Source organism: Parasteatoda tepidariorum, chromosome 2 (assembly GCF_982258835.1).
Source record: "Parasteatoda tepidariorum strain Cologne lab strain chromosome 2, Ptep-v5.0, whole genome shotgun sequence".
Classification (NCBI taxonomy): domain Eukaryota; kingdom Metazoa; phylum Arthropoda; class Arachnida; order Araneae; family Theridiidae; genus Parasteatoda; species Parasteatoda tepidariorum.
In genome coordinates, this window is record NC_141756.1 from 124,326,551 (window position 1) to 124,346,715 (window position 20,165).

A 20,165-nucleotide genomic window follows, 5' to 3' on the forward strand; every position below is an offset into this window, starting at 1 on the left:
GCTAACTCAAATGCTAGCATTCGTATGTCCGTTAGAGTTATACCACATAATCTCTCTTCTCTAGCTAATACATGCTCACGCGTTTTTTCTTGTTCAGCATTGAATACTGTCTCTTATCTGTCCAACTTTTTCACTGCTGCCAATCCAGGGGTCAATGTATTTGTACGAGCCTTTTTTACCTTTCTTTTAATATAGTAATAATAATATAGTAAAAATATTAGGCCAACAAATAAATAGGTGGATAAAATGGGATATAAGAAAACTCTATCCCGTTTTATCCAACTCATAAGTATCCCGTTTTGTCAGACTCAGAAACTTTTCAAAACAAACATGGCTGCTGCCTAAACGTGAAAGAAAAATTAGATTGACTAGACATGAGAATACTCGTTAATAAATGGTTCATCAAATGTAATACTCACCGGAATTGTAATCCTATATATATAGGCAGTACAATGTGAAAAACAACGCACGTAAATGTAGAAAGTGGCAAAAAAATGGAGTAAAAAAGTTCTGAGACCTACAACATTCTATCAACTAATGATCTCGAGACTGTACGCACTAAAAATGATATAATCACAGTCAAATAACAAGTTTCTGTCGTCCGCTAGATAGCTGCAATAGTCTGGTCCCTAGGCGAGGTATCCCGTTTTGTCCGACTATCCCGTTTTATCCAACTCTCCCCTACTTGATTTAAAAATCCAATGTCATGATTTACATTTACGCTTTTTTAAAATCCAGTTTTGGGATTTGTATTGTATGGTTTTAAAATTCAATATTCATGCAATTTTAAAATCCAATTACGCGATTCTTGTAAAAAATAAGTTTTTTTCTTGAATTAGTTAGTTTAAAGGTGTGATATTCTGCATTAGTAAGTAATTTAATTATGAATGTTACTTCATAAAGTTATGTTAAACATGTATAATATAGAAATTGATTTTGATTTTTTGCACATAAAATTTTTAGGGTTTATCACTTTTTGCCGCAATTACCCCTGATAAAGTTTAGGTTTTTTTGTGTGTTTTTTTTTTACTGTGGGATAAATCCATGCTTTTTCTTTTTTGACAAAATGTTTTGGTATTTTTAACTTAATAAAATTCTCCAAAAATTAGTTGTTTATAATTTAATAATAATAGATTTTATGTTGCACTCTTTTTCTGAAAGCTTTTGTACTCTCATCCACTGCAATTCGTGAATTATTTTTTTCTTAGCAAAGCCAACCAATAACATTCTCTTACAATCGCTAAGAGCAATGTTTGTTGACAAATTATTGCAATAATGCTAATTTTCATGATTTTATTTTAACCTTTTTTTAACTTAAAAAAAAGTTTATTTTAAAAACCAATCATATGTTACCATTTAGTGTAGTAATGTCGAAAGTTCGTAAATGTTGTTTGCATTCCAGAGATGATATTTCCAAAACTGAAAACTTTATTTTTTTATTCTACACTTTACAGGTACAGGTTTCTAGTTGTGAAAACAAAATCAGTCAACTTATATAAACTAAAGAATCATATGGTTAGATTGTAATTCTTTAAGTATTTTAATTTCAAATAAGAATAAAATTAAGAAATTTTAGCTGTTTTTATTTTTGTTTTTATTTATTTCATCTATATATATAGAGAGAGAATGCAACAAGAAATTTAAAGATTTTGCATTTGAGAATTTTTGAATACTGAATATTTCTTAAAATATCAAATCTAATTCAGAACAAATAACATTATTTAAACATTTGACTTTAGATATTTGTTTAACGAAAATATAATAAATTAATTTTATTAACAGCACTATTTGGATAAAATACAGTGTAAAATGGCTTAATTTTGAAATGTGAATAAATATTAAAAACTATTGATGTACAATCGCCTGGAATTATTTTCTTTTGCTTACAGAAAAGATATTAAACTATAGTTACCAAGGTTTTTGGGTTACTCTGTATTTGCCTTTTGGTACACTTAGAGTGAAAACTACTTAAAGTAACACACAAAAACATTTTTTTTTCAATAAAAACAATATATTCTGCAAGCTAAACATATTATTTTCTCCACATCTATCTTATTATTTTTAAAAATTGATGTTGTACCCAAACATAATTTAAAAAATAGAAAACAAAATATTGCTAAATTGTTAAAATAAATTAAGTCTAATTATTTTTTTCACAATATGTTAAAAAAATTAACATTTTAAATAAAATACTTAATTTTTACTCTTTTCTTGTACCCATCTTACACTTTATGAAGAAAAAAATCACTGTGATAATTTTAAGATTTTTACCAGGAAAATTATTCTGTTTTTTACATAGATTGCTTAGCATATTAATGTGGTAAACTGGATCTTTCTGTCTAAGTATTTACTTTTTATTCTATGGGCCTCCAAAAATTTTCCTTTTCTTAAAGAGAAAACATTCTTCTTCTCTTAAGAACAAATCAAAGAGAAGTTCTCTCCAAGAGAGAACATCTCTTTGATTTACGTTTTTTTGTTTTTTCAACAAGTTAATGATTTTTGGCTCATTTTTCCCTTCTAAAATGTATGCACTGAAATAAAGTAAAAATATACCTCATCCAAATGTATTTTAAGTTATACACTGGGGAATTATGAAAGAGAGCCACTGATAAATTTATTAAAAAAAACAACAAAAAAAAACACTTATCATGAGATTCATTTTTTTAAGCCAATACTTACTCTATCGGGAATTTCCGTCATGAATAATTTGAAGGGCTCTCAGATTTTTTTGCAAAATTTTGTTTCTAGTAAAATCTTATGAGGTGTGGTTTATTGAGATTTAAATTTCTGTTTCACTAATATATATTGAGCAAGAATTCTGTACATAACATAAATGAAATTGTATAACATAACTTTTTTTAAGAGACCCTGTGGTACTAAAGCAAGCACAATTTGTTACTAAGGAAAAGTAATAATCTCGATGTTGGGAATTTTTCAATAGTTTTTCTTTCTTTAAAGACACTTTTGTTAGTTAATTTAATTTTTGACTTGATTAAAGATAACAACAGGGTTGCCACCCACATGGAGAACAGGGAAAACCTGGAAAATACAGGGAATTTAAAAATCACTTTAAATAACGGGGAAAATGCAGGGAATTTTGTTTTCTATTTTTGTCTTTTAAAAAATGGTGACCACTCAAAGCGTAATCTATGGGATATTTAACCCTGATATTTCAGCTATACTAAACTATTTCATTTACTATAACATTATGTTCAGCTGTTTTTCCAGTGATTAAAACTAATAAATATAGTTAGCCCAATATATCTCACACAAGAGCGCAGTAATTGTTGTTTCCTCTTAATATATTGTGTATATGTACAGGGAAAACACAGGGAATTTTTTTTCCAGATTTGAGTGGACACCCTAAACAATTATATAATGAACTGAAACAGCAATAGTAATGCAAATTACTTTAAAAGGTCACTATAAGGCGTGCAAATTCTCTTTCACCAATAGTAATTTAAAGTAAAAAGAAGTAAATTTAGGTAAACCATGAAATTTCCAATTCTGAATTATTTTTTCTTCCCAAAATGCAAATAAATTATTGCAAGATTACTCAGGATTGTGCAGTAGGGAAGTAATTTTGCAATAATTTGTTTGCATTTTGGTACTTTGAAAAAATAATTCAGAATTTGAATGGTTTACTCTAGGTTTTCCTTAACTCATTTTTTTTTCTTTAAATTACTAATATAGGTGAAAGATGCCACAAAGGGTTTGTCCCTAATTACCTCTTTAATTCAGATTTTTATAAAGAAAAATATCTTCTTCCTATTGAATATTACATTGCAGAAATCAGTTAAAGGACAAATCGCATCTCCAAAATGTGCGGAGATTAATTTTTATTATTAGTTAATAAAGTTTTTTGTGGATAATAATGATGAAATTATAGGTATTACTTTGTATTTATCATTTTTGCTCAAGAATTTGATACTCATATTTATCTTATCTTTTAGTTTCTTAATTCATTACAATTGGAGACGATGCTCTATACTTAAAGTTTCTGTAAACAGATTGACTCAAGAATTGATTTTACTTGCTAAAGACAGGCAGTTTCTCCTTCAAAAAATTTCACATCTTGTAGAAGAAGGCGAAGAAGATCTATGAGGCTTTTTTTTCCTCCAAAATGTAATAAACATTCAAAACTGCCTATTGGCAATAAGTAGAATGTTGTGAATTATTTGAGTTTTTTTTTTCTAAAATTCTATTGTTTTTTATTAACTATAATTTGTTTTGTTTTTTTACCTCAAAATTTGTAATGCAAGCGTCAAATGTTTATTATGTTCAGTTATTACTGGAAAAAATAGTTTTAAAAAAAAACATTAAATATTCTTATTGACATCATCTATTGACTAATATTTCAATTTAGTAAATAGTCTTTCATTTCAAAAACAACTTAAAATTTTTTAAGATGTTTTTTGTTTTGAATATTTTTTTATATTTATCTGTTAATATTTTTTCATCATGTATTATATGTATTATTTATTTAAAAAAGTCCATTATAAAAAAGAGCAATTATATTTGATTACCTTCTAATTAATTTGATATGTATATACAGTCGAACTTCTATTTAACGAGCTTCCATTTTGCGAATTTCTTTATTTTGCGATTTTTTTCGAGGAACCAAGAACATTTCGGAAATTTCTTCGTAAAATTACTTCCAAATAGCGAAGTGAACTTTCTATTTAACGAACTTTCCTTTGCGATCCACTTTCCCTATTTCCCAAAATATTTCAGAAAATTTTAGATTTATTAACGCATTTTATGGGGGAAATGATCTTGAATTGATTTTCCCAGCCACTTTTAGAGAAAGTAGTAAAATCCCTTTCCCTTTTTGTTTGCATTTCAAACGAAAAACTCAGACAAATTAACAGATTTTATCAGATTCAATTGTAATAAATAATTACAGCTATGTAGCCATGTATATTTTTTTACAAATGATTTTATATGATAAAGCTAAAAGCACATTCATTATATTTTTTATTTGGAAATTGTATTTAACCGTTAGATTAGAAATCTAATCCGAATAAAAAAAAGGAGGCAACAAGCGAGTAGAAGAAATCAATATTTTTACCAACGTCGAAATTTTAGAACAAAAGAGTGTTGTGATGGTTAAGGTACTGAGCTGTCATAGCAAAGAATTTGAGTTTGGTTCCGGTAGTGGCTGAAATCCCGTTTCAGATCGATCACCTGAAAAGTGTTAGCAATTCACTTTTCTATATATAACACGAGATTTTGAATTTCCTCCCCAAGTTTTCTTAATTTTATTAATAACATTCTTATGTGATGTGCTATATGGTGGACGAATTTCAATCTTTTTAAAAAAAAAAAATTTAGCATCGCGTCACTCAACTTTAATGGCTGCAAAAAGACTGCTTTAATATTTTCAATGCATTTATTATTTCAATAAATAGAATGTCTTATGACATTTTCTGAATATGTGATATCTGATGGGAGAGAACTAGTTTGAACCGGTTCATAAAAATAAAATAAAAAAACGAATAAACCATCATTTTCTATCCTTGAAATTTTTTATTTTCTTTTTATTCATGCTATCGAGCGTTTTATGGCTCTTTTGATAGAAAAGTGAAGAGTAACATTTATTTTATAATTGTAAACACTTTGATTAGATTTTGAAAAGCGTCCGCCAATGTAAAAAAAAAAAAAGAAAAATATTAATTTTGGGCTTCAGAGGGCCTTTAGCTCCGAATAAAACTTTAAAAAAAAGAAGAAAAAAAGTGAGATCTAGGGGGGTCCCAATCTAGAACTTATTTAGCTTATACGTAACTCTGGCCTTGCTAATATGTTTTGACATGACAACCCTCAATAAAAGTATCAGAAGAGAATGGCACCCATTGCCAACTACAGAATACAATCAAGGGTGAATAATATAAAAGAGGGTGCAACCCTCAAACAAACTACCCCCCCCCCAAAACAAAAATTATTCTGTTATTACATATACTTTCATCTGTTAATTTTTTTCGAGATACATTTCTTCATTGTTAACAAGATATTTAAAAAAAAAAAAAAACTACGAATTTCTTGTACTTGCAAATTTTGCCACGAGGAACTGTATTGATGGCATAGCTACTGACTTTGAAACACAAATAACTACAAACAGCAGTTTCGTATACTAGAAAGTTTGTGTTCTACACCTTTGTTAAACTAAATAACTAATAGAAAATGTAATATTATTTATATTTTATTAAATGAAATTTAAAAATATAGCTTAGATATCTGCCAAGTTTGTGCATGCTCAGTGTGCATAAGAAAAGAATCAATGATGACTCAGAATTCATTGAAAAAGTTATTACAGATTTGGACAGCAAACAAGATGATTACAATTCTTGTTTGATTAAACAATTTTTTAATTGTTATGTATCAATAATTACTTAATTATTTGTTTTTGAATAAAAATACTTAAAAAAAAATTTCTTTTATAACAATTGTTTTTCTGTATCGTTTTTATTGTTTAAAAAAAAAGCCAGGGGGGTGCAAGTGCTGCCGGCGCCCTTGAATACAATTTATAACTTTTGACTGGAGCGAAGATCTTTTCATAATTAGACGACTTCAAAAATGCAAGACTTCATTCATCTACTGGGAATCATCACTGTTGACCATTACCAACGTTGGACAAATAAAACATGCAGAGATGGACTCTCCCACCGGAATGTATCCCAGTGTGCTTTGGGGTGGGTTTGGGTGAAGAAATCACCTTCGAAGTTATATATATTACTTGATTATGTAACTATTGTACGGTAAGTAAGATGTAAATATGAGAAAGTTTTCATTATTCAGTTTTTTGTAGTTTGAAAAAAAAATATATATATATATATATACATTAGAAGGAGACTGGACTCGAGATCTCGTTCTGGAGTTCGCATCCAGCCGGCCGAAAACTCCTCGTGTAGTAAATAGTGACTGGTGCAAGTTAAATCTGTCGGGTTATAAAGTCCTCCATGTTCCCATAGCAAATTATACCTCTGGGGGTACTGAATTGGACATTCTCTTGTTCAGGTCAAAATTACGATCAGTGGATGAATGAACGGGTTCGCTCTATAAACAGAGGTGTGGCAGAAGTCGAATTCTTGACTATAAATGGCGCCACTGGATAAAACGAACAATCGCACCCCATCTGCTTTAATGGCCGACAACAACAACAGAAGGAGAAACCCTCCCTCGAACATACATTGAAACTACGCCGCTGCCCAGTGTATCCTGTTAACTTGCGACCTCGTACACAGTTACTTTCCTTTGGAAAAACCATGGAGCTAGGAGGAGACACTAGCAGAAATTCGTGAAGCCGAAAGCTCGGCAATGTTAACCGCGAAATTAACCGTCGGCCATCTTACTTACTTCAAAACATTGGCAGTTGTAGCTCGTTTATGCTTGAATTGTCGTATGTTCGGACAGTTATTATCATTTTTATTTTATTCGTTATTCGAGTAGTCTTACTTTGTCTTATTATTTTTTCTTGGACTTCTTATTATTTTAACTATGACTTCTTGCATCTTAAGGTTTTATGTTATTTTATAAAAATTTCAGCTGTAGTTTTATTTATTTCTGTCGAAGTTATTCTTCTTAAAATTGATATTTTTAAAACCAGAAAGTATCCCATTGCATTCCAAATATGAAATAGATAAAAAAAAAATTTAAATTTATTAAAAATCTAAAATTATATACAAGTGATTGCATGTAATATTAGATAATAATAAAGTACTCCATGATTACATATACATTTATTCTAAGCTTTATAGTGATGTAGTTTTTGCTTAATGTTAAGGTATTGATAGTTTTTGTTCTATACCTTCATTTAATGTATTTCCCCTAAAAAAAAAATAATAATTTTTATTAAAGCGTAGGGTTTTCTAATCCCTAAACAAAGTCCTTTTTTAAATCAAAGTGATTTATTTTAAATTTAGCAATAATCAATTTCCTATTTATAGAGAATATATATATATATATATATATATATATATATATATATATATATATATATATATATATATATATATATATATATATATATATATACACATAAGGATTTGTGAAGTTAAACCTTTTTAAAGAAATTGTTTATTGCTCTCAGGGCTAAGATATTTTGAGTTAGTCACTAGAATACTGTGATAATATTTTCTCAATCTCTAATTTTTATTTGTTTTTAAGAAATATTTTGACAAAATTTTTTTTAACTAATTTACTTAGTAAGCTATTAAAAATGTCATATTTTAAGTATTCATAAAATTTTCATAGTATAAATTATTTAGGTATATTAATATGGATTTGTATAGACTAATTTTTAGCAAGAGAAATGAACATAAATTATCTATTGCACTTTCTGAAATTCTTTTTTTAACAAGAAACATCTTTCAATATTGTGGTATTCAATTTTATTTTCTATATTGAGCTATGAGTTAGCTCTATGGATGTGACATATTCATAACCGCTCAGAGCTTGTTCTTTAAATTCTAATTTTTCTTAACGTAATAAGTTTATCTACCTTTACTAGTATAATAATTAGTAAGTTTGAACTTATAAAACTCTCAGGGTGGTTGAAATTTTACAATTCTTAATAAATTTAATTATATTTTTTAAGTTGTATTGATAAATACATAGCGATTGTAAAATGAAATAGATCTACTTTTGTTTTAAAAATTCTCCAAGTTAAAGTATTTTTTTTTTCTAAATGTTTTTGTTGTATACCTTCATTGAAAACATTAAATGTGTTTTTCTCTACATTTAAGAATCTTTTTCTGGATTTATAAAGTTCAATGCAACCCTCTAAGAAAATTGTTAGTTGCTTTTTGTTGTATACATTAAATGTACATAGCTTCATTGAAAGCATTGAACATGTTTCTCTCTCAATGTATATATATATATTATTATTGTTTTTTTTAATGCATAGAATTTTCTAATCCCTAAGCTAATTTTTTTTCTTTCAAATTTAATAATTTTGAAAACAGCTATATTCAATTTATAAACAAAATATATGTATATAATTTAAGGATCTGTTTCTAGATTTTTCAATGTGCCTTTGCTCTGGTTTAAGAATTTTTTTTTTTTAAATAATCACTAGAATACTGTGATAATATTTTATTAATCTGTAACATATTTTTCCTTTTTTTTAATAAACATTTTGACATATTTTTCTTTAAATTGATTTACTTTGTATGCAATTAAAAATGTCCTATTTAAGTATTCATAAAACTATCAAAGTATACATCTTCATATGTATGGATTTATTTTTAGCAAGAGAAATTTGTATAAATTTATGTATTTCACTTTCTGAAATCATTCTTTAACAATAAACATCTTTCAATATTGTGGTATTGTGGTGTTTTCTACTTACAACTGTAAGCCTCATGCTATACTTTGTGGTGCATGAGGAGTTTTAAGTCGTTTAAATAAAATAAAAAAATTATTGTGGTATTCAATTTATTTCTATATTCAGCTTGGAGTTAGCTCCATGGATGCAACACATTCATAACTACCTAATATTTTTTTTTTCTGTGTTTTCTTAAAATAATTAGTTACCTGACTTTATGGACCTATGAGTTAAAACTATCAGAGTAATATAAATTTTAAATTTCTAGATAATAAACTTTTTTATCTTCTTGAAATTGTTTTGAAAAGTGCATAGTGATTGTTAAATGAACTTGACCTAATATTAACTTTACCAAGAATTCCATTTGTTTCAAAAATTCTGTCAAGTTGAAATGTTTTTTCTAAAAGTTAGAAATACGAAAATTCTAACGGCTAAATAAAAAATGGAGAAAGCTTGGATGGATGGATCTCTTATTTAACTTAAAATACTAAACTCGACACTTTAAATCAAATTAAGAACCCTTCAAAACCGCCCTCCAAACTTCGTTTAAAAGCATGGATTAACTAGAAATAGAAAGATGTATGAGCGCACAACGACGCAGCAAGTAAGATGGCGGAAAACTCTCGCGGTTGCTTCACCTTGAAAGGAGTGGGCTAATGGGAGTGTCTTCTCCACTTACTCCTAGCTCCATGGGAAAAACTAAACATGCTAATTTTTTTAGTTTTTGTTTCTTTAAAAAATATATATAAATTAGTAAATTGAAATAAAGCATTAAAAAATTAAATTTTAAATAGTTCGAAATAATTCACAAGCTAACATTCAAAATAATTAGCAATTTTTTATTTATTTATTTTCATATACACCACACGGCAATCCTTTGAAGTTGTGTCTACCTACCTCTAGGTTAAGCCACTTCCTACTCCTCGATAAAAGACTATGGATTCAAGTGATGATAGTAGAATCCATTACTAAACTAAAAATGATTGCGAGAACCGGCAAAAATTAATGGATTCAAGTATACATAAAAGAGTTGTTCGAAAGAGAACATTGAAAAAAGGGAGTTGGTAATATCAAATGATGGTATTTTCGAATTACATTAAGAGTGTCGAATTGAGATAGAAAATTTTAAAAAAAACTTACATTTTTCAAAAAATATTGGAATGATTTCATTCCAAATTGTGAATTTTGCCATCTAATATTTCTTAGTTCAAAATGATATAAGAACTTTTACACTGTACTATTCTAAGTTTCCTACACCCTCATTAAAAAAAATAATAAATAAAGTTTAATTTTATAATTATTCTCTATCAAACAGCAAATGACAAAAAAAAAAAAAAAAAAAAAAATACAACTTCTAATTTCTTAGACTATGCTCATTCTCATTTAAACAGCAAATTTCTTCCTTTGGTACGGTTATGTAATATAATATAATACCTTACTGAGTTTGAATATAGATAAAGAGGAGATATGGAGCTATATGTATGCACAGTGAGCAAAAAAAAAAGTTATTACCCTGACTAATAGCTTTCGTTCTAATGGTCGGATTTTCACCTTGCAAGGGTCAATTTTAAAGATTCTTGGGGATAACCACTAATGTGCAAATTATTTAGTGTTACCTATAAACTAAGTTACGAAATCAGACACAAAAACGTACTTTCTTTGAATATATATATATATATATATATACACACAGTGCACTCCCGATTATCTGGGTTAATCACCGGGACAGGTCGCACGGACAATCGAAAAACACGGATAATCCGAAAACTCCTTTTATTAAATAAAAATTCAATATCAGTACAAAAATATAAAAATTACTGACATTTGCATGCATAACATCAAACTAGGAATTTTCCTTATTAAAAAATGTGTAATGCGTCTTCGCCATATATCGATGCACATATTTTACGAACCGCAGTAATGTCGCCGTAATCAAATCCTCCTATATAATCTAATAAAGTTTCAACAGAGCAGCATAATGAGGAATCGTATTTCATTCATTTACTACAACTTCTGCATCAGTTACTATCATCACTATTTGATTTAACAACATAACAATGTCTTCATCAGTCAAATACTGGAAACCAGGCTCACATGCATCACTTTGAAACCAATCTTCTAAATTTTCTTCATCAAGAATATCAAAACCTTAGATTTCTTTTGCTTGTTCGAGAATACTGTTATCACATTTTTTTCACAATGACCGATTAATAACTAAAAACCGTATAAATTTCGACTCCGGAGCTACGCACACGACTCACTCCGTAACTCCCTTTAATATTAACTTATAATTTTCAAACTCTGCCAGAAATTAAAGCTTTATATACTAAACAATCATACCAAAGGGAATTTTTATACACTAATTAGGGGGCACATGATGGGCCAAAATGGATTTTGTTAATTAACCGGAAGGAAGTTCTTTAAGCTATATATTCGTGGAAGCAACGTGTGAGTCGTGGTGTGATTGTTAGTGCCATGGGTAGAGAAGTTTGTAGACTCGGAGGTCAGGGGTTCGGTCCTGGTTACGGATAAATTTTTAATTTTTTTTTCTATTTACTTTATTTAATTTTTTAAAATTTATTTTTCGATATTTCAACGTGAAGAAAGTGTTACATATATAAAACTTATTATTTTTCTTTGGGAAAGAGGGAATATAAGCCAAAAAACGGATAAATTTCGACTCCGGAGCTACGCACGCGATTCACTCCGTAACTCCCTTTAATATTAACTTATAATTTTCAAACTCTGCCAGAAATTAGAGCTTTATATACTAAACAATCGTACCAAAGGGAATTATTATACACTAATTAGGGGGCACATGATGGGCCAAAATGGATTTTGTTAATTAACCGGAAGGAAGTTCTTTAAGCTATATATTCGTTGAGGCAACGCGTGAGTCGTGGTGTGGTTGTTAGTGCCATGGGTAGAGAAGTTTGTAGACTCGGAGGTCAGGGGTTCGGTCCTGGTCACGGATTAAATTTTAATATTTTTTTCTATTTAATTTATTTTATTTTTTAAAATTTAATTTTTCGATATTTCAATGTGAAGAAAGTGTTACATTATAAAAATTATTTGTTTTCATTGGGAAAGAGGGAATATAAGCTAAAAAACGGATAAAATTCGACTCCGGAACTACGCACGCGACTCACTCGGTAACTCCCTTTAATATTAACTTATAATTTTCAAACTCTGCCAGAAATTAGAGCTTTATATACTAAACAATCGCACCAAAGGGAATTTTTATACACTAATTAGGGGGCACATGATGGGCCAAAATGGATTTTGTTAATTAACCGGAAGGAAGTTCTTTAAGCTATATATTCGTGGAAGCAACGTGTGAGTCGTGGTGTGGTTGTTAGTGCCATGGGTAGAGAAGTTTGTAGACTCGGGGGTCAGGGGTTCGGTCCTGGTCACGGATTAATTTTTAATTTTTTTTCTATTTACATTATTTTATTTTTTAAAATTTATTTTTCGATATTTCAACGTGAAGAAAGTGTTACATATATAAAACTTATTATTTTTCTTTGGGAAAGAGGGAATATAAGCTAAAAAACGGATAAATTTCGACTCCGGAGCTACGCACGCGATTCACTCCGTAACTCCCTTTAATATTAACTTATAATTTTCAAACTCTGCCAGAAATTAGAGCTTTATATACTAAACAATCGTACCAAAGGGAATTATTATACACTAATTAGGGGGCACATGATGGGCCAAAATGGATTTTGTTAATTAACCGGAAGGAAGTTCTTTAAGCTATATATTCGTTGAGGCAACGCGTGAGTCGTGGTGTGGTTGTTAGTGCCATGGGTAGAGAAGTTTGTAGACTCGGAGGTCAGGGGTTCGGTCCTGGTCACGGATTAAATTTTAATATTTTTTTCTATTTAATTTATTTTATTTTTTAAAATTTAATTTTTCGATATTTCAATGTGAAGAAAGTGTTACATTATAAAAATTATTTGTTTTCATTGGGAAAGAGGGAATATAAGCTAAAAAACGGATAAAATTCGACTCCGGAACTACGCACGCGACTCACTCGGTAACTCCCTTTAATATTAACTTATAATTTTCAAACTCTGCCAGAAATTAGAGCTTTATATACTAAACAATCGCACCAAAGGGAATTTTTATACACTAATTAGGGGGCACATGATGGGCCAAAATGGATTTTGTTAATTAACCGGAAGGAAGTTCTTTAAGCTATATATTCGTGGAAGCAACGTGTGAGTCGTGGTATGGTTGTTAGTGCCATGGGTAGAGAAGTTTGTAGACTCGGGGGTCAGGGGTTCGGTCCTGGTCACGGATTAATTTTTAATTTTTTTTCTATTTACATTATTTTATTTTTTAAAATTTATTTTTCGATATTTCAACGTGAAGAAAGTGTTACATATATAAAACTTATTATTTTTCTTTGGGAAAGAGGGAATATAAGCTAAAAAACGGATAAATTTCGACTCCGGAGCTACGCACGCGATTCACTCCGTAACTCCCTTTAATATTAACTTATAATTTTCAAACTCTGCCAGAAATTAGAGCTTTATATACTAAACAATCGTACCAAAGGGAATTTTTATACACTAATTAGGGGGCACATGATGGGCCAAAATGGATTTTGTTAATTAACCGGAAGGAAGTTTTTTAAGCTATATATTCGTGGAAACAACGTGTGAGTCGTGGTGTGGTTGTTAGTGCCATGGGTAGAGAAGTTTGTAGACTCGGAGGTCAGGGGTTCGGTCTTGGTTACGGATAAATTTTTAATTTATTTTTCTATTTACTTTATTTAATTTTTTAAAATTTATTTTTCGATATTTCAACGTGAAGAAAGTGTTACATATATAATACTTATTATTTTTCTTTGGGAAAGAGGGAATATAAGCTGAAAAACGGATAAATTTCGACTCCGGAGCTACGCACGCGACTCACTCCGTAACTCCCTTTAATATTAACTTATAATTTTCAAACTCTGCCAGAAATTAGAGCTTTATATACTAAACAATCGTGTCAAAGGGAATTTTTATACACTAATTAGGGGGCACATGATGGGCCAAATTGGATTTTGTTAATAAACCGGAAGGAAGTTCTTTAAGCTATATATTCGTGGAAGCAACGTGTGAGTCGTGGTGTGGTTGTAAGTGCCATGGGTAGAGAAGTTTGTAGACTCGGAGGGCAGGGGTTCGGTTCTGGTCACGGATTAATTTTTTATATTTTTTTCTATTTAATTTATTTTATTTTTTAAAATTTAATTTTTCGATATTTCAACGTGAAGAAAGTGTTACATATATAAAACTGATTATTTTTCTTTGGGAAAGAGGGAATATAAGCCAAAAAACGGATAAATATCGACTCCGGAGCTACGCTCGCGACTCACTCCGTAACTTCCTTTAATATTAACTTATAATTTTCAAACTCTGCCAGAAATTAGAGCTTTATATACTAAACAATCGCACCAAAGGGAATTTTTATACACTAATTAGGGGGCACATGATGGGCCAAAATGGATTTTGTTAATTAACCGGAAGGAAGTTCTTTAAGCTATATATTCGTGGAAGCAACGTGTGAGTCGTGGTGTGGTTGTTAGTGCCATGGGTAGAGAAGTTTGTAGACTCGGGGGTCAGGGGTTCGGTCCTGGTCACGGATTAATTTTTAATTTTTTTTCTATTTACATTATTTTATTTTTTAAAATTTATTTTTCGATATTTCAACGTGAAGAAAGTGTTACATATATAAAACTTATTATTTTTCTTTGGGAAAGAGGGAATATAAGCTAAAAAACGGATAAATTTCGACTCCGGAGCTACGCACGCGATTCACTCCGTAACTCCCTTTAATATTAACTTATAATTTTCAAACTCTGCCAGAAATTAGAGCTTTATATACTAAACAATCGTACCAAAGGGAATTATTATACACTAATTAGGGGGCACATGATGGGCCAAAATGGATTTTGTTAATTAACCGGAAGGAAGTTCTTTAAGCTATATATTCGTTGAGGCAACGCGTGAGTCGTGGTGTGGTTGTTAGTGCCATGGGTAGAGAAGTTTGTAGACTCGGAGGTCAGGGGTTCGGTCCTGGTCACGGATTAAATTTTAATATTTTTTTCTATTTAATTTATTTTATTTTTTAAAATTTAATTTTTCGATATTTCAATGTGAAGAAAGTGTTACATTATAAAAATTATTTGTTTTCATTGGGAAAGAGGGAATATAAGCTAAAAAACGGATAAAATTCGACTCCGGAACTACGCACGCGACTCACTCGGTAACTCCCTTTAATATTAACTTATAATTTTCAAACTCTGCCAGAAATTAGAGCTTTATATACTAAACAATCGCACCAAAGGGAATTTTTATACACTAATTAGGGGGCACATGATGGGCCAAAATGGATTTTGTTAATTAACCGGAAGGAAGTTCTTTAAGCTATATATTCGTGGAAGCAACGTGTGAGTCGTGGTGTGGTTGTTAGTGCCATGGGTAGAGAAGTTTGTAGACTCGGGGGTCAGGGGTTCGGTCCTGGTCACGGATTAATTTTTAATTTTTTTTCTATTTACATTATTTTATTTTTTAAAATTTATTTTTCGATATTTCAACGTGAAGAAAGTGTTACATATATAAAACTTATTATTTTTCTTTGGGAAAGAGGGAATATAAGCTAAAAAACGGATAAATTTCGACTCCGGAGCTACGCACGCGATTCACTCCGTAACTCCCTTTAATATTAACTTATAATTTTCAAACTCTGCCAGAAATTAGAGCTTTATATACTAAACAATCGTACCAAAGGGAATTTTTATACACTAATTAGGGGGCACATGATGGGCCAAAATGGATTTTGTTAATTAACCGGAAGGAAGTTTTTTAAGCTATATATTCGTGGAAACAACGTGTGAGTCGTGGTGTGGTTGTTAGTGCCATGGGTAGAGAAGTTTGTAGACTCGGAGGTCAGGGGTTCGGTCTTGGTTACGGATAAATTTTTAATTTATTTTTCTATTTACTTTATTTAATTTTTTAAAATTTATTTTTCGATATTTCAACGTGAAGAAAGTGTTACATATATAATACTTATTATTTTTCTTTGGGAAAGAGGGAATATAAGCTGAAAAACGGATAAATTTCGACTCCGGAGCTACGCACGCGACTCACTCCGTAACTCCCTTTAATATTAACTTATAATTTTCAAACTCTGCCAGAAATTAGAGCTTTATATACTAAACAATCGTGTCAAAGGGAATTTTTATACACTAATTAGGGGGCACATGATGGGCCAAATTGGATTTTGTTAATAAACCGGAAGGAAGTTCTTTAAGCTATATATTCGTGGAAGCAACGTGTGAGTCGTGGTGTGGTTGTAAGTGCCATGGGTAGAGAAGTTTGTAGACTCGGAGGGCAGGGGTTCGGTTCTGGTCACGGATTAATTTTTTATATTTTTTTCTATTTAATTTATTTTATTTTTTAAAATTTAATTTTTCGATATTTCAACGTGAAGAAAGTGTTACATATATAAAACTGATTATTTTTCTTTGGGAAAGAGGGAATATAAGCCAAAAAACGGATAAATATCGACTCCGGAGCTACGCTCGCGACTCACTCCGTAACTTCCTTTAATATTAACTTATAATTTTCAAACTCTGCCAGAAATTAGAGCTTTATATACTAAACAATCGCACCAAAGGGAATTTTTATACACTAATTAGGGGGCACATGATGGGCCAAAATGGATTTTGTTAATTAACCGGAAGGAAGTTCTTTAAGCTATATATTCGTGGAAGCAACGTGTGAGTCGTGGTGTGGTTGTTAGTGCCATGGGTAGAGAAGTTTGTAGACTCGGGGGTCAGGGGTTCGGTCCTGGTCACGGATTAATTTTTAATTTTTTTTCTATTTACATTATTTTATTTTTTAAAATTTATTTTTCGATATTTCAACGTGAAGAAAGTGTTACATATATAAAACTTATTATTTTTCTTTGGGAAAGAGGGAATATAAGCTAAAAAACGGATAAATTTCGACTCCGGAGCTACGCACGCGATTCACTCCGTAACTCCCTTTAATATTAACTTATAATTTTCAAACTCTGCCAGAAATTAGAGCTTTATATACTAAACAATCGTACCAAAGGGAATTATTATACACTAATTAGGGGGCACATGATGGGCCAAAATGGATTTTGTTAATTAACCGGAAGGAAGTTCTTTAAGCTATATATTCGTTGAGGCAACGCGTGAGTCGTGGTGTGGTTGTTAGTGCCATGGGTAGAGAAGTTTGTAGACTCGGAGGTCAGGGGTTCGGTCCTGGTCACGGATTAAATTTTAATATTTTTTTCTATTTAATTTATTTTATTTTTTAAAATTTAATTTTTCGATATTTCAATGTGAAGAAAGTGTTACATTATAAAAATTATTTGTTTTCATTGGGAAAGAGGGAATATAAGCTAAAAAACGGATAAAATTCGACTCCGGAACTACGCACGCGACTCACTCGGTAACTCCCTTTAATATTAACTTATAATTTTCAAACTCTGCCAGAAATTAGAGCTTTATATACTAAACAATCGCACCAAAGGGAATTTTTATACACTAATTAGGGGGCACATGATGGGCCAAAATGGATTTTGTTAATTAACCGGAAGGAAGTTCTTTAAGCTATATATTCGTGGAAGCAACGTGTGAGTCGTGGTGTGGTTGTTAGTGCCATGGGTAGAGAAGTTTGTAGACTCGGGGGTCAGGGGTTCGGTCCTGGTCACGGATTAATTTTTAATTTTTTTTCTATTTACATTATTTTATTTTTTAAAATTTATTTTTCGATATTTCAACGTGAAGAAAGTGTTACATATATAAAACTTATTATTTTTCTTTGGGAAAGAGGGAATATAAGCTAAAAAACGGATAAATTTCGACTCCGGAGCTACGCACGCGATTCACTCCGTAACTCCCTTTAATATTAACTTATAATTTTCAAACTCTGCCAGAAATTAGAGCTTTATATACTAAACAATCGTACCAAAGGGAATTTTTATACACTAATTAGGGGGCACATGATGGGCCAAAATGGATTTTGTTAATTAACCGGAAGGAAGTTTTTTAAGCTATATATTCGTGGAAACAACGTGTGAGTCGTGGTGTGGTTGTTAGTGCCATGGGTAGAGAAGTTTGTAGACTCGGAGGTCAGGGGTTCGGTCTTGGTTACGGATAAATTTTTAATTTATTTTTCTATTTACTTTATTTAATTTTTTAAAATTTATTTTTCGATATTTCAACGTGAAGAAAGTGTTACATATATAATACTTATTATTTTTCTTTGGGAAAGAGGGAATATAAGCTGAAAAACGGATAAATTTCGACTCCGGAGCTACGCACGCGACTCACTCCGTAACTCCCTTTAATATTAACTTATAATTTTCAAACTCTGCCAGAAATTAGAGCTTTATATACTAAACAATCGTGTCAAAGGGAATTTTTATACACTAATTAGGGGGCACATGATGGGCCAAATTGGATTTTGTTAATAAACCGGAAGGAAGTTCTTTAAGCTATATATTCGTGGAAGCAACGTGTGAGTCGTGGTGTGGTTGTAAGTGCCATGGGTAGAGAAGTTTGTAGACTCGGAGGGCAGGGGTTCGGTTCTGGTCACGGATTAATTTTTTATATTTTTTTCTATTTAATTTATTTTATTTTTTAAAATTTAATTTTTCGATATTTCAACGTGAAGAAAGTGTTACATATATAAAACTGATTATTTTTCTTTGGGAAAGAGGGAATATAAGCCAAAAAACGGATAAATATCGACTCCGGAGCTACGCTCGCGACTCACTCCGTAACTTCCTTTAATATTAACTTATAATTTTCAAACTCTGCCAGAAATTAGAGCTTTATATACTAAACAATCGTGCCAAAGGGAATTTTTATACATTAATTAGGGGGCACATGATGGGCCAAATTGGATTTTGTTAATAAACCGGAAGGAGGTTCTTTAAGCTATATATTCGAGGAAGCAACGTGTGAGTCGTGGTGTGGTTGTAAGTGCCATGGGTAGAGAAGTTTGTAGACTCGGAGGTCAGGGGTTCGGTCCTGGTCACGGATTAATTTTTAATTTTTTTTTCTATTTACATTATTTTATTTTTTAAAATTTATTTTTCGATATTTCAACGTGAAGAAAGTGTTACATATATAAAACTTATTATTTTTCTTTGGGAAAGAGGGAATATAAGATAAAAAACGGATAAATTTCGACTCCGGAGCTACGCACGCGATTCACTCCGTAACTCCCTTTAATATTAACTTATAATTTTCAAACTCTGCCAGAAATTAGAGCTTTATATACTAAACAATCGTACCAAAGGGAATTTTTATACACTAATTAGGGGGCACATGATGGGCCAAAATGGATTTTGTTAATTAACCGGAAGGAAGTTCTTTAAGCTATATAATCGTGGAAACAACGTGTGAGTCGTGGTGTGGTTGTAAGTGCCATGGGTAGAGAAGTTTGTAGACTCGGAGGGCAGGGGTTCGGTTCTGGTCACGGATTAATTTTTAATATTTTTTTCTATTTAATTTATTTTATTTTTTAAAATTTAATTTTTCGATATTTCAACGTGAAGAAAGTGTTACATTATAAAAATTATTTGTTTTCTTTGGGAAAGAGGGAATATAAGCTAAAAAACGGATAAAATTCGACTCCGGAGCTACGCACGCGACTCACTCCGAAACTCCCTTTAATATTAACTTATTATTTTCAAACTCTGCCAGAAATTAGAGCTTTATATACTAAACAATCGCACCAAAGGGAATTTTTATACACTAATTAGGGGGCATATGATGGGCCAAAATGGATTTTGTTAATTAACCGGA

At 30.7% G+C, this 20,165-nt stretch overlaps 1 protein-coding gene across 8 annotated transcripts in view; it reads left to right on the top strand.

Annotated features, from left to right (window-relative positions):
• Window positions 1-5,146, top strand: part of LOC107440360 (transmembrane channel-like protein 7) — a 60,939-nt gene extending 55,793 nt beyond the window's left edge. For 5 of the 8 annotated variants that reach the window (XM_043053776.3, XM_087158271.1, XM_043053789.3 and 2 more), the window contains one exon: window positions 3,954-5,146. In XM_043053776.3, coding sequence (XP_042909710.2) covers window positions 3,954-4,104 — 151 coding nt within the window. In that variant the 3' untranslated portion in view covers window positions 4,105-5,146. The remainder of the gene's footprint in view (window positions 1-3,953) is intronic. The other 3 variants (XR_011636272.2, XM_043053785.3, XM_043053779.3) reach the window with 2 other exon arrangements.
• The last annotated feature ends 15,019 nt before the right edge of the window (window positions 5,147-20,165 follow it).